The sequence below is a fragment of the Mustelus asterias genome, chromosome 17, assembly GCF_964213995.1.
Source record: "Mustelus asterias chromosome 17, sMusAst1.hap1.1, whole genome shotgun sequence".
Lineage (NCBI taxonomy): Eukaryota > Metazoa > Chordata > Chondrichthyes > Carcharhiniformes > Triakidae > Mustelus > Mustelus asterias.
Genome location: NC_135817.1, coordinates 72,822,093 through 72,836,255, shown reverse-complemented (window position 1 = coordinate 72,836,255; position 14,163 = coordinate 72,822,093). Strand labels below are relative to the sequence as shown.

General features: G+C 45.6%; 1 protein-coding gene across 6 annotated transcripts in view; it reads right to left on the bottom strand.

Annotated features, from left to right (window-relative positions):
- The window catches only part of pou2f1a (POU class 2 homeobox 1a), a 197,330-nt gene that overhangs the window by 18,218 nt on the left and 164,949 nt on the right, over positions 1 to 14,163 (bottom strand). For all 6 annotated transcript variants that reach the window (XM_078232967.1, XM_078232969.1, XM_078232966.1 and 3 more), the window contains 2 exons: positions 11,400 to 11,579; positions 2,466 to 2,574 (listed from right to left, as the gene is read on the bottom strand). In XM_078232967.1, coding sequence (XP_078089093.1) covers positions 2,466 to 2,574; positions 11,400 to 11,579 — 289 coding nt within the window. The remainder of the gene's footprint in view (positions 1 to 2,465; positions 2,575 to 11,399; positions 11,580 to 14,163) is intronic.

Genomic DNA, 14,163 nt, shown 5'->3' with positions numbered 1-14,163 from the left:
GAGCTGGGAAATTTCCTGATTCCTGCTACCCGTCTCAAAGATCCAGCCCATTTTCTCTCTACACAGATGTTGCCTAAACAGCATTTAATGTTTTTATTTCAGATTTCCAACATCTGCAGTATTCTGCTTTTTCTACTTATGATTATTGTCTAAGATGACATGAGTATTAGATTGAATAAAATTCTGCTGGGCCCTGAGCAACTGTCGAACCATTCCCCATTGAAGAGTCAATTTTTTGAGATGGGTGTTTTATATGAAGTGTAGCCTGATTGAATGCAATGAAGTGGAACTGATAGGAAATAGGACTTCGCTACCATCTCAGTTCCAACAGTACTACTTAAATATGCGCATTCCATGGTTGATGGAACAGACATCATAAAATGAGGGGGAACTAGAAGTAACCTGATTCTCAATGTTTGGGCATCCTACATGGAATTTGGGAAATATATTAGCATGAATAGAGAATTGGTCACTAATAGGAAGCAGATAGTAGGAATAAACAGGGTATTTTCAAGTCGGTGGCTGTAACTCGTGGAGTGCCACAAGGATCAATGCTGGGGCCTTCTCTATTCTACTTTTCTCCATTAGCAACATGGATTGAAGTTGCCTGACAAAGCTTTTAATCAACATTCTTAATACTTCCCTTGGTACAGTGTTAACTTTTGTCTGATTATAATACTGCAAAGGATATTTTTTCCACATTAAAGACACTACGTTGTTCCAACATATTGAAGATGTGGTTCTTTAACTACAGTTCAATGTTGAGCATGAAAAACACAGTACATCATTAGGTTCTCTGCAAACGGTTGAGCTAAAAGAACCATTAAATCCATCAAATTTAGATCTGATCCCATCAAGGCACAACATTTATGAAAGATTACTCTCCTTGACATCACTGAATTATAGGAATAATTTATTGGTCCATAACATCGTACCTTTGCTGAAAAATCTATTCATTGAAATCAATGAAGGTCAACACCAACAATTTATGTGACATCTTTGGCATTGTAAAATATTTCAAGCCACTTCACAGGAGCATTATTAAATAACATTTGATGTTAAGCCATATTAGGGGATAGCCAGGCAGATGACCAAAAGCTTTATAAAAGGGGGAGGTTTTAAAGCAAAAAAGATTGCATATATATAGCTCAAAAGGAGAAGGTGACAGTGGAGTAGGTTGACAGATATGGTGTGATTTGGCTACAGTGTCATGTCAGTATGACGGTGTGGGTAAGTGATGGAAGGAAACTTCATTCAGGAGCAGAGTGTCATCACCCTCAAACAAGTTTCTGTCAGAGCCACAATGTTGATGCAATCATCCGCAATAAGCTCAAGGATGGCAAGCAAACAAATATCCTGAAGGAAGATGTGGGAGGGGTGATGATAACTGATCCACTGGCAGAGTTCACTTGGTCAGCATTGGGAGATATATTGGAGGGGAAGGAGACCGGGAAGATTAGTCCACCAGGCTAGGTGGGAAGCCCAATAAAAACAAAGAGGACGGGGTAGTCGAGGTTACTGTTTGTAAGGATGCAATGATGAATGCCTCAGTCAGCTCTTCTGTGGAAGCCAAGAGATAAGCACACAACTTACTGCTGTGCTTATGTAAGGGGTAGTCAAACCTGGTATAGTAGCAGGCGAGTAGGAAGGTCAGGGAGTGCTGAAGGATTAAGGAGGATTTGGGACGGCAGAGTGTCCGAGTATAAATGTTGCCATTAAATAACTTACCAGATAAAATGCTTACTTAGTACAAGAATTGGCAGCTAACACAAGAATACGAAGAGCGTAATCGGTAATTAGTACAAGATGCTTTAAGAATCATAATTATTTCTATTAACCAAAATGGCAGCTGAATCGGTTGTAGATGCCACTGAGGAAGCAGGGCTGAGACAAGAGCATGAATGCAATCAGACTCAATGCTGCAGCCATATTGTTACTGCAGATCAAGCTGCAAGGGAAAAAAAGGGTCACAACAAATGAAAAACCATTACTTGCATAATTATGAAGCAGCAAATCTTCCAGCGATCACTACTCAAGCTAGGCATTCTCCATTGGTTCACTTTCAAGTAATTGCAGCAAGTCACCATACTTTATATTCTGACACTGCACTGTTTAACATAATTTTTCTGTGCTAGAGTTGGACAGTACTGATTTTTATTGACATCAGTGGCTCCATTACAGACAGCATAAACCCTCAATTATTTTTCTTTGCGCCAGTTTTCAAATCACGGACTGGAAACCTCAATTTCATTCAGATTGGAGTGCATTATAATCGGAGGAACGGTTTGTCACTCGCTCCATGAAGTCAATGCTGATTAATTTAGTCACTTTCTTGGCTAGTTGCAACGCACAACATTGAATGCATTGTGCCATTTGGTATCGAGAAAACAAAAATCTTCATTCAAGTTATATAATGTCCATGCAAACAGCACCACATAATGTGTTAATTAGAAGCAACTTCTTACCCGAAATGCTGAAGTTGGTTACACCAGCACTGGATACAGGCATCTGCATTGCATTTACAGCCAGAGTAGTCGGTGTACTACTTGTCACAAGGTTACTGGTGCTGGCTACCTATTAGTAAAAACATGTATTTTGTCATTGAGTAACATTTTAAATATTAACCTGTAGGGTAGAAACAGGCCGAAATTAAAATCCTAATTACCAATAACTTACAGATATTCAGGCAAATCTTTTAAAACCATTCAATTGCCAAATGACATTTTTTATTTAACACAAGAGGTTCAGTTGATATTGCTTGGGTAGTCAATTCTATAGTAATATGTATATCAGCTAACTGTGACAAAAATGCAGCATTTTTGCCTGTGGTGCATTACTCTATTATGGTGTTCTGTGGGGGAGGGCAAATCCACAGAATACCAAGGGTTAAGTGCTGATGGCATCAATTTCCATACCAGTTCACCCTCTTCTTCCTCCCATGACATTAAAAAGCCAGAAAGTATGCATAGTCTGACTGTGTGAGAGAGTTGTGGCAAGGCAAGGGTTAATGTGTGATTGGAGAATAGTATGAAGTAGAATCACATGATGATAGACTATGCAGAAGGGTCTGGAAAGAGCCAGCATGGAGACAGCAGCCATGCAGGGCCCTTTGAGATGTTTATAGTTAATTTGTTAATAAATGGTTTATGTCCAACCATACAAGCCTCCAAGCTTTAGTGAGATACTAAACAACTTTACAGTATGGTGGCGATGGTGGGATAGACACCAAAATCCCAAAGAAGCTGGAGAATAAAGCCAGAATCTCAAAGCATGAAGGAAAGAAACTACAATCTGACCTGCAAAAAGTGCGCCTAAACAGAAGCATCACTGCAGACATGGAGCTGAGGACTCCACCAGGGCATGTGGAGATCCATTATCAGATCTGACTGAACACAGAGTTAAGAGATCTAATTAGATCGCAAAAGGCTGAGCAAAATCCAAACAAAAAAAGCCCGAGAGTCACAAGAAAAATCCAGCATGCGAAATGAAATAATCCAAGTGAATGCAGAGTCAAGAGAACTCGCCAGATCATAAGAAGGGTGAGCAAATACAGTTGAGATTACCTTTTCAAATAGGCAGCAATCAGGATCAGCATTAACATTCCAGAGCGCAGCTGCAAGAAAGCTGCAGCAATGGATCCACAGCCAGTGCTAAACACATGATAGCTGAGCTCAACTGAATGAAATAAATAATTTTAAAATGGTAGGCAGAGCCAAAAAGCATCTTCCACTTGATTCCCAGTCTTAGAAAACTGCAAGATCAATTTAGACCAAGGCAAGGGCCAAATCAGACACAAAACTTGGCTTCTTAGAGAATAAAAAATATTAGATTACAATAGTGCACCACGATTAAGTAAGCAATCAGAAAAAGAACAAGTTTGTGTGTTTTTGTGTATATTTGCAGAGATTGTAAGTAAAGATACATCCTCAACCACATTTGGTGAGACATTAAAAGCCTTTGACAAATATATTAAACCCCATGTTGTGGAAAGCGCAGACCTTAAAAAAAGCTTATAATAAAGTGTTGAAAGGTAAGGCGACTCAAGGCCAAAGGGGGGGGGGTGTCAAGGAGACCCCAGGCCAAAGTGGGGGGGGGAGCCAAGGAGACCCCAGGCCAAAGTGGGGGGGGGAGCCAAGGAGACCCCAGGCCAAAGTGGGGAGGGGAGCCAAGGAGACCCCAGGCCAAAGTGGGGGGGGGGGGAGGGGGCAAGGAGACCCCAGGCCAAAGTGGGGGGGGGGGGGGGAGGGGGCAAGGAGACCCCAGGCCAAAGTGGGGGGGGGGGGGGCAAGGAGACCCCAGGCCAAAGTGGGTGGGGGGCAAGGAGACCCCAGGCCAAAGTGGGGGGGGGGGGCAAGGAGACCCCAGGCCAAAGTGGGGGGGGGGGCAAGGAGACCCCAGGCCAAAGGCGGGGGCGGGAGAGAGACAGGGAGACCCCAGACCAAAGGGAGAGGAGGGGGTGACAAGGAAGCCCCAGGCCAAAGGGGGAGAGGGGGGCAAGGTGACCCCAGGCCAAGGGAGGGGGGAGCGCGGCAAAGACCCCAGGCCAAAGGGGGAGCGAGGAGACGCCAAGACAAAGGGAGAGGGGGGCAGCAAGGATACCACAGGCCAAAAGGAGGGAGGCCAAGGAGACCCCAGGCCAAAGGGGGGGGGGGGGCGGTGGCAAGCAGACCCCGGGCCAGAGATGGGTGGGGAGGGGGGCGAGTAGACCCCGGGCCAAATTGGGGGTGGGGGCAGCAAGAAGACCCCAGGCCAAAAGGGGGGGGGGGGGTGGGGGGGGGGGGCAGTGGCAAGGAGATTCCAGGAAAGGGAGGGGGGGCGGCAAGGTGACTTCAGGCCAAAGGAGGCGCAAAGGAGACTCCAGGTCAAAGGATGGGCGGTGGCAAGGAGATCCCAGGAAAGAGAGGGGGCAGCAGGGAGACCCCAGGCCAAAGGGAGCGGGGTGGGGGGGGGCAGCTAGGAGACCCCAGGCCAAAGGGAGGGGGGCAGCAAGGAGATCCCAGGCCATAGGGGCAAGGAGACCCCAGGACATGGGGGGGTGGGGGGTACCCCAGGCCATGAGGGAGGGATGACAAGGAGACCCCAGGCCATGGTGGGGGGGGGGGCGCAAGGAGACCCCAGGCCATGGTTGGGGGGGCGGGGGCGGCAGCGCAAGGAGACCCCAGGCCATGGTTGGGGGGGGGGGGGGCGCAAGGAGACCCCAGGCCATGGTGGGGGGTGGGGCAAGGAGACCCCAGGCCATGGAGGGGCAAGGAGACCCCATGCCATGGAGGGGCAAGGAGATCCCAGGCCCTGGAGGGGCACGGAGACCCCAGCCCATGGGGGCATTACAAGGAGACCCCAGGCCACAGGGGGAGTGACCCCAGGCCATGAGGGGGCGGGGGTGACAAGGAGACCCCAGGCCATGGTGGGGGTGACAAAAAACAATACAGCACAGGAACAGGCCCTTCGACCCTCCAAGCCTGCACCGCTCACGTGCCCACTAGACCATTCGTTTGTATCCCTCTATTCCCAGTCTGTTCATGTGGCTATCTAGATAAGTCTTAAACGATTCCAGCGTGTCCGCCTCAATCACCTTGCTTGGCAGTGCATTCCAGGCCCCCACCACCCTCTGTGTAAAATACGGCCCCCTGACATCTGTGTTGAACCTTGCCCCCCTCACCTTGAACCCGTGACCCCTTGTGTTCGTCACCTCCGACCTGGGAAAAAGCTTCCCACTGTTCACCCTATCTATGCCCTTCATAATTTTATACACCTCTATTAGGTCGCCCCTCATCCTCCGTCCCTCCAGGGAGAACAACCCCAGTTTACCCAATCTCTCCTCATAGCCAAGACCCTCCATACCAGGCAACATCCTGGTAAACCTTCTCTGTACTCTCTCCAAAGCCTCCATGTCCTTCTGGTAGTGTGGCGACCAGAACTGGACGCAGTATTCCAAATGTGGCCTAACCAACGTTCTATACAGCCGCAACATCATATGCCAACTTTTATATTCTATGCCCCGTCCAATAAAGGCAAGCATGCCATATGCCTTCTTCAAAACCCTCTCCACCTGTGCTGCCACCTTTAAGGATCTGTGGACTTGTACACCCAGGTCCCTCTGTGTGTCTGTACTCCTGATGGTTCTGCCATTTATTGCATAGCTCCCCCTTACATTAGATCTACCGAAATGCATCACTTCGCATTTATCTGGATTAAATTCCATCTGCCATTTCTCCGCCCAATGTTCCAGCCTATCTATATCCTGCTGTATTCTCTGACAATGTTTATCACTATCCGCAACTCCAGCAATCTTCGTGTCGTCCGCAAACGTACTGATCACACCAGTTACGTCTTCCTCCAAATCATTTATATATATCGCAAACAGAGACCTGGGTTCTCCTTGTCACCCCCCCATGGCCTGGGGTCTCCTTGTCACTCCCTCCATGGCCGAGGGTCTCCTTCCCCCCCCAGGGCCTGGGGTCTCCTTGCCCCCCCTTAGGGCCTGGGGTCTCCTTGCCCCCCCAGGGTCTCCTTGTTGCTCCCACCCATGGCCTTGGGGGGGTGACAAGGAGACCCCAGGCCATGGGTGGCGGCAACAAGGAGACCCCAGGGGAGCAAGGAGACCCCAGGCCATGGGGGAGGGGGGGGGGGGGGGGGGGGAGAGGAGACCCTCGGCCATGGGGGGGGTGACAAGGAGACCCCAGGCCATGGGGGGGGTGACAAGGAGACCCCAGGCCATGGGGGGGTGACAAGGAGACCCCAGGCCATGGTGCGGTGATGGTGGGGTGACAAGGAGACCCCAGGCCATTTAGGGGGGGGGGGGGGGGTGACAAGGCAGACCTCAGGCCATGGGGGAGTGACAAGGCAGACCCCAGGCCATGAGGGGGGGAAGGAGATCCTCGGCCATGGAGGGGGTGACAAGGAGACCCCAGGCCATGGGGGGGTGACAAGGCAGACCCCAGGCCATTGGGATTGGGGGGGGCAAGGAGACCCCAGGCCATTGGGATTGGGGGGGCAAGGAGACCCTCGACCATGGAGGGGGTGACAAGGAGATCCCAGGCCATGGGGGGGGGGGGGCGCAAGGAGACCCCAGGCCATTTGGGGGGGGGGGGGGGGGGGCAAGGAGACCCCAGGCCATTGGGGGTGGGGGGGGAGGAGACCCCAGGCCATAGGGGCGGGGAGGACAGGGAAGAGAGGAGACCCGAGGCCATTGCCGGGGGGGGGGGGGGGGGGACGGACGACGGGGACAACGACGACGACACAAGGAGACCCCAGGATTTTGGGGGGGGGCAATGCCCAAGCAAATGGCAAGATGTTTGCAGACCATATCATCGCAATTAAGTAAAGAATTTGGTGCAGAAGATATTGAGAGGCAACCAAAAGGCATAAAATTGACCTTTTTGGGAATACAAACACATTACCCAACTGCAACAGAAAGTGGCAGTGCAGAGTAAGCAGGTGGCTGTGAATGAATGAATGTTCAGGTGAGGCATGGTTTTGATAGTTAACCAGAAAACGACAGGGTAGCACTACGGGTAATGATAACCGGACTGTGACAGGGAGGGATGGAGCATACAAATATATGAGTGCACCAAGTAGAGTAAGAGCAAGGAAAAATTATATAAAGATAAAATTAAAGGCTCTTTTATTTAATATGCAGCATTCGTAACAAGACGGAGGAATTGATCGCACAAATGCGAATAGATGGGAATGATACAATTGGAACCATGGCCAAGGCTGGGAATGGAACATTCAAGGATATCTGATCTTTCAGAAGGAAAGGAAGAAAGAAGGAGATGGAGTAACTCCCTCAAATTGGAGATATCTACTTAGGGACCCGAATTTCTGCCATGGGTCTTCATCTGACTGAACAGGCCAATTCTTGACCTACAGATCTTTGGGCACATGGAACAGGATCTTCCAGGAGGGAGTCAGATCCAGAGTGCACGCTTCCTTAACTTTCCTTACCTGCTGTCACTCTGCCTCATCATAAAGATATTGTGACTCAAAGCGTGATGCAGCTTGATGGACAAGTTGCTGCCAATCTGTATGATTGGTAGCAAGCTCCTCCCAGTCATTAACGTCAATGGTGTCATCCTCCAACGAAAGCTTCAATGTGTCTTTGAGGCATTTTTTTTGTCCTCCTCTGAAAAGCTGGCCATTTGAGAGCTGAGAAAACGAGACCTGGCAGGACAGATGCTTTCAACCAGCCGGACACACAGTGTCCATCCAGTACATCGAAGTTGACATTGCAGGAGTTATGCCTAAATGCTTGTGGAGCTGGCATCAAGAATGGCATCAGCCTTTGTTCAAAGGTCCTCCCATTGTAAATTGAAGATGCAGCAGAGGCATTACTGATGGAATTTCTCTGGCACTCGTTTGTAAAGTTAAAGTTTATTTATTAGTCACAAGTAAGGCTTACATTAACACTGCAATGAAGTTACTGTGAAATTCCCCTAATCACCACAGTCCGGCGTCTGTTCAGGTCAATGCACCAAACCAGCACGTCTTTCAGGATGTGGGGGGAATCTGGAGCACCTGGAGGAAACCCACGCAGACACGAGGAGAACGTGCAAACTCCACACATACAGTGGCCCAAGCTGGGAATCAAACCTGGCTCCCTGGCGCTGTGACGCAGCAGTGTTAACCACTCTATTACCGTGCCACCCTGATGTGTCATTGATACATTGTAGATCTCACTGCAGTACAGTTCTCATTGCAGTACAAGAGTGTGGGGCCGACAACTGCTCTGTACACAATGATGTATCAAAACCAGATGTGCAAATATTTGGAAGGGAAGTAGTAAGAGGGTAATCTCACCATATTCCTTGGTGTTGATGTAGCTCATTAGTTTTATAGTCTTGCTCCAAATGACCTCCACCTTCTTTTGAAATTCCTCAACAACTAACTAGAAAGCCATTTCCAGTCTGGCTCTTGGTTATCATTTCATTGATAGCCTTTCCAAAATCAGTTATGGAAGATAACAATGATCCTACTTTTTTTCTCTCTCTCCTCACACCACTTACACATATGAACACACACACACAGTTTCTCTTGAGCACTTGAAGCAGGATGGTTCAATTTGACTGGTTAGCATAAAGACCATTATAGCAATAAACTTAGTTGATCTGCAACCTTGGAAATTCTACCCAATAGCTCAATCACAAGTTATGAATGTCAGGTTACAGGATATTCAGACTTCAACAAGACGCCAAATCAGTCTCAAAGTTAGCCTGGAGAAAGTGTCAGCTAAGACATTAAGCTTCTTACTCTGAATTTAACAGCTATGATTACATAAGGCTTCCTAAATAAAAGACAATCTTACATTATTCACAAACTACTTGCATACACAGTGGTTTAAACTGTGGCATGTTGTCCAATAGAAATGTTTAACTAGCCAGAGGTGCAGTTATGGTAACACTGTTTTAGTCATACGCACTAAATTTAGTTGGAAGTGCTTCATTTAGAAACACACCCTCTCAGGGCAAGCAAGGTTGGGTGATAAATGCCAGATTTGCCAGCACCCACATCCCAAGAATGTATATAGAAAGGGAATGTACTTCACCTGCATATATTTACTCAAGCTTGAAGGGCCAAATGACCTACTCCTGCTCCTATTTTCTATGTTTGTCTACCATTCAGTAAATGAGAAAACAAAACATTCACCATAATCAATATCTACTCGGTTGGGAAACAGAGATAGTTTTAAGTAATTTATGTTTGTACTTGTGCATGTTAAGAATAAGGTATAGTTCTAAGATTCAGTTTCATTTTTAAAAGTTATCTGCAAGTCTGAGAGTTTGTTTCGATGCCTGCATTTTTAATGAGTGTTTTACAACTATAAAACAAAGGTATAAAAAATTGGGCAGATGCCTAGCAACCAGGGGACCGCACAGATAAGCAAAAGCAGTTTGGGTTCAGTTGGAACAATGTGATCCAGAAGGACGCAACTTTCCACAGAAACTGCCAGAACAGGCAGGACAACACACAAGGAGAGAAAACAAGTGCCAGAAACTAAAGAAGTCCCAGAAATCAGGGAGAGAGACAGAAGCAAATTCTACAAAGAATTTCTGATAAAAGGAAAACAAAGGACAGGAATCTGGGGTGAAAGGTTTTCTTCAGTGAAGCGAAGAGTGAGGAGCAGAGAGGGACTGCAAAAAGGCAAAGCTGCCGAAAGCAGACAGTTGGTGACTCCTTACTACGGGCCTGTGAAGCAGTGGTGTTCTGTTGGCATGGCTCGGTATCTGAGAGATCGTGTGGAGAGGAAGCTTGAATGCATGTGGTGATCCAGGGTGGAGGAACATGGAAAGGAGAGTTTGAAGTCCTGGAAGTGGATTCTTAGTGAAGTCATCGGAGAGAAAGCGTCGGTTGAGAGAAGATTCCAAGGCGCGTTTTTTGAGAGTGGAAATTGGAAATCCTTGTGTGAAACATGGAGTTCCAGTGAGACCAGTTGGCTCACAGTGTGACAAGCATCTGGGAGGGATTGATGAGAAATCCATTGAAGTTATTTTGAGTGACACCTATCAATTGGTTTCAGACTGAGAGGTGTCTGACCACATTTTGTCTACTGGTTTACACAGAGTGCAAGATAGATTTTGTAACTTGTTTTATCCTTGTGAATCTGTCTATATCTGTAAAGGTAGAATGGAGTGAAGGAGTCATGCAAAAATAGTTAATTTTTTCTTGTTTAATAAATGTTTCATTCTTTTGTTAAAAGTTCATCAGCTGATTCCTGTGACTCTGTGCAGTAGCCGCCATCCACGTATCTAAACAAAAGATAAAAGTTAAGATCTATCAAGTCAGGTTCCATCCTGTGATCTCACTCGTCCAGTAGTAACATCAGCTGGGATTGCACACTTTGTTTTTTATTACCAACATTCAACAAATACACAAACACACACATGCATACAATATGAGCATTGAAATCATATGCCCAATGTGTATTATCCTCTTTATTTACTGTTGGGAAATGCAATTAGTCACATCTGGATTCACAGTTACCCAAATGTGGCCAGTGACCAACATACTGACAACAGTGACCTAAAACAGCCTTCGAAACGAAGCCATCTGAAGAGAATTCCATTCACAACCTATCCACATTAAAGTATGCTGTATAATCCATGTGAAAAACTAAAGTTCTGGTCCATAAGTTTTGTTTTCTATTTTGTACATTTTTTCCACTGTACATATTTCAAACTAACCTATAACCATGTCAGCTGGAACAAGTATATCAATTTTACAAAGTTTGTGTTAGTGTGCCAAAATTCTATTTTCTGTACATCACAGCGCGTTTACACAATTTACTTACAGCCAAGTTGCAGAAAACATTCTGTTAATTAAGTCTGGTGAACGGGAGTAGAAATAAAATTGGTATTTTGTGGCGAAGTTATTTAAATTAGATTCTACATATGTTCTCCTACCATGGAGGTGGGGTTGTGAAAAATTGTTTTGGTAGAAGTGGTAGTGCCGCTGTTACTGCTGGGTGGATTAATCCGCTTCTCCTTCTGGCGTCTGTTACAGAACCAGACTCGGATCACCTCCTTCTCCATCTGCAACTGATCGGCAATCATCATGATCTCCTCCGAGGTAGGCTTTTGGTTCTGCATGAATGAAATATACTTTTTAACGACAGTTGAATAGAGGTTTCTTTTACCATACCCAACACCTAACAATGGTCAAAATTTGATAATTTTGTTATTTTACAATTACAAGAAACTAAATATATAAATGTATATCCTATGGCATTGCTCAGTCATGCTTTGTCACTTGGAGCACATCTATTTTTTTGGTTAATAACATGGTCTCTTTAAGGTCACTGCTCTGGACAGGGAAAGATTTTAGCAGAAGAATGGGTTGGATAGTAATGGTTTCTCTTTGTAAAGAACCAATCATGATAAAAATGATATATGTAATCGGACCGGTTTCACATGAATAGCTCCAGCGAGGAGGGACACAAGTTAAGAAGGTACTCTGGAGAAGTGAGGTGTTCTCCTTAGAGAAGAGAAAGTTGAGAAAAAGTCTGATAGAGGTGTTCAGAATCATGAGAGGCTTAATAGAGTAGATAGAGAGAGACTGTTCCCATTCACAGAAGGATCGAGAACCAGGACATAAACTTAAAAGTTTATAGACTGCAAAAAAAGACAAAGACAACACGAGGGAAAAACTTTTTATACAGAGTGCTTATGCTTTAGATAAGCTGTCTGAAAGGGTGGTAGGGTCAGATTCAAATCGAGAATTTCAAAAAGGAACTGAATAAATACTCAGAAAAAAATTGTAGGGCTATAGGAAATAGGTGAGTGGGATTGGCTAAATTTCTCTTGCAGAGAGCTGACATTAAAATTTGATAGTCCAAAAGGGCTAATTGCTGTGCATACTATAAAATTCTATGTTCAAATAGGGCCCAGGTATGAAATCCATTATTTACTGCCATAACCTATCACTGGAATCTGAATAAGCTCAGCTTAATCAGGGTGGTAAAGGAAATAAAAGTTTTGTCTTCAATGTGTTTAAGGGCATGAGTATGGTATGAGTATAGGTGATTAGAGCTTACAACGAGTACTACAACAGCCACAGACATAAGGAATAGGAGCAAAAGAGGCCATTTGGCCCTTCTAGACTGCTCAGCAATTCAACAAGATCATGTCTGATCTTCTGTCTCAATTCCACCTTCCTGCAATATGCTTTGATTTCCTTAGTACCCAAAAATCTTACTGACCTCTCTCTTGAATATACTCAATGACTGAGCATTCACAGCTGCCTGGAGTAGACAATTCACAACCCTTTGAGTGAATCAATTTCTCCTCAGTCATAAATAGCCAATTCATCATTCTAAAGACTGTAACTCTGTATTTTCGATTTTCACGTTACCATTGCTTCTAAGCATCTATCCTGTCAAGCCCCATAAGAATTTTATAAATGATCCATTTAAATATCTCTCATTCTTCTAAACTCCAAGAAATATAGGGCTAGTCCACTCAATCACTCCTCAAAGGACAACTCCCCATCTCAGGAACAGAACTCACATGCTGTTTTTTCAGGGATTTTGTGGATAGTCAGCCATCCTGATTACGATTCTGTGGTAATCAAATAATTTGAAGTCAAGAGACCCAGAATATAAAACTTCTTTCCAAATTCTTTAATGGGTCCAGGGCTTGTAGAATGTGCAGGTTCTTCAGAAGCTGTGTGGTGTTGATTAGCAAAGGATTATTTTGATTCTTACAGATGATTCGCACTTCTTGGAACTGGAATTCTCAAATGTGGTACAAATCCCTCAGGAAACAGTTTTCTGTGGTACAGTATTAGCCTTATCTACCTAATACACACTTGAAGGGCAGCAAGTCTTGACTCTGGTCAAATCAATTTATCTTTGCTTAAAGCAGTGGTTCCCAAACTTTTTTCACTGGGCCGCACTTTCGGAATAAAAATTTGCTCGCGCCACACCGAATTTTTTATTGATAAGAAATGCATTCAAAAACAAAAAAAAACTCCTAGCAGTGCTTGATTTATAACATAGAACACAACTACTTTACAATATGATCATGGGACATCCAGGAAGTATAAAACAATGCTTGTTTAAACCATGTTTAAATGTTTCTTTGATTGTCCTTGAATCTTCCCGCCACACGGCAGCACGGTAGCGCAGTGGTTAGCACTGCTGCTTCACAGCTCCAGGGTCCTGGGTTCGATTCCCGGCTCGGGTCACTGTCTGTGTGGAGTTTGCACATTCTCCTCGTGTCTGCGTGGGTTTCCTCCGGGTGCTCCGGTTTCCTCCCACAGTCCAAAGATGTGCGGGTTAGGTTGATTAGCCAGGTTAAAAATTGCCCCTTAGAATCCTGAGATGCGTAGGTTAGAGGGATTAGCGGGTAAATATGTGGGGGTAGGGCCTGGGTGGGATTGTGGTCGGTGCAGACTCGATGGGCCGAATGGCCTCCTTCTGCACTGTAGGGTTTCTATGATTCTATGATCACACTTGCCATCCTCTCTCGCCGCACCAGTGTGCCGCACCACACCCTTTGGGAACCACTGGCTTAAAGAAACAGGGCATACCCCTGGAGGAAAAGCATCCAAGCTGTAACAAGTGAACAGAAACTGTACTGATACAAAGATCTCAGCAGTCTAATTTTGGAGGCTCTGAAGTGTGGTTTGGGGTTTTAATGTTTACCAGCTGGCTGAAAGAGAGCAGCT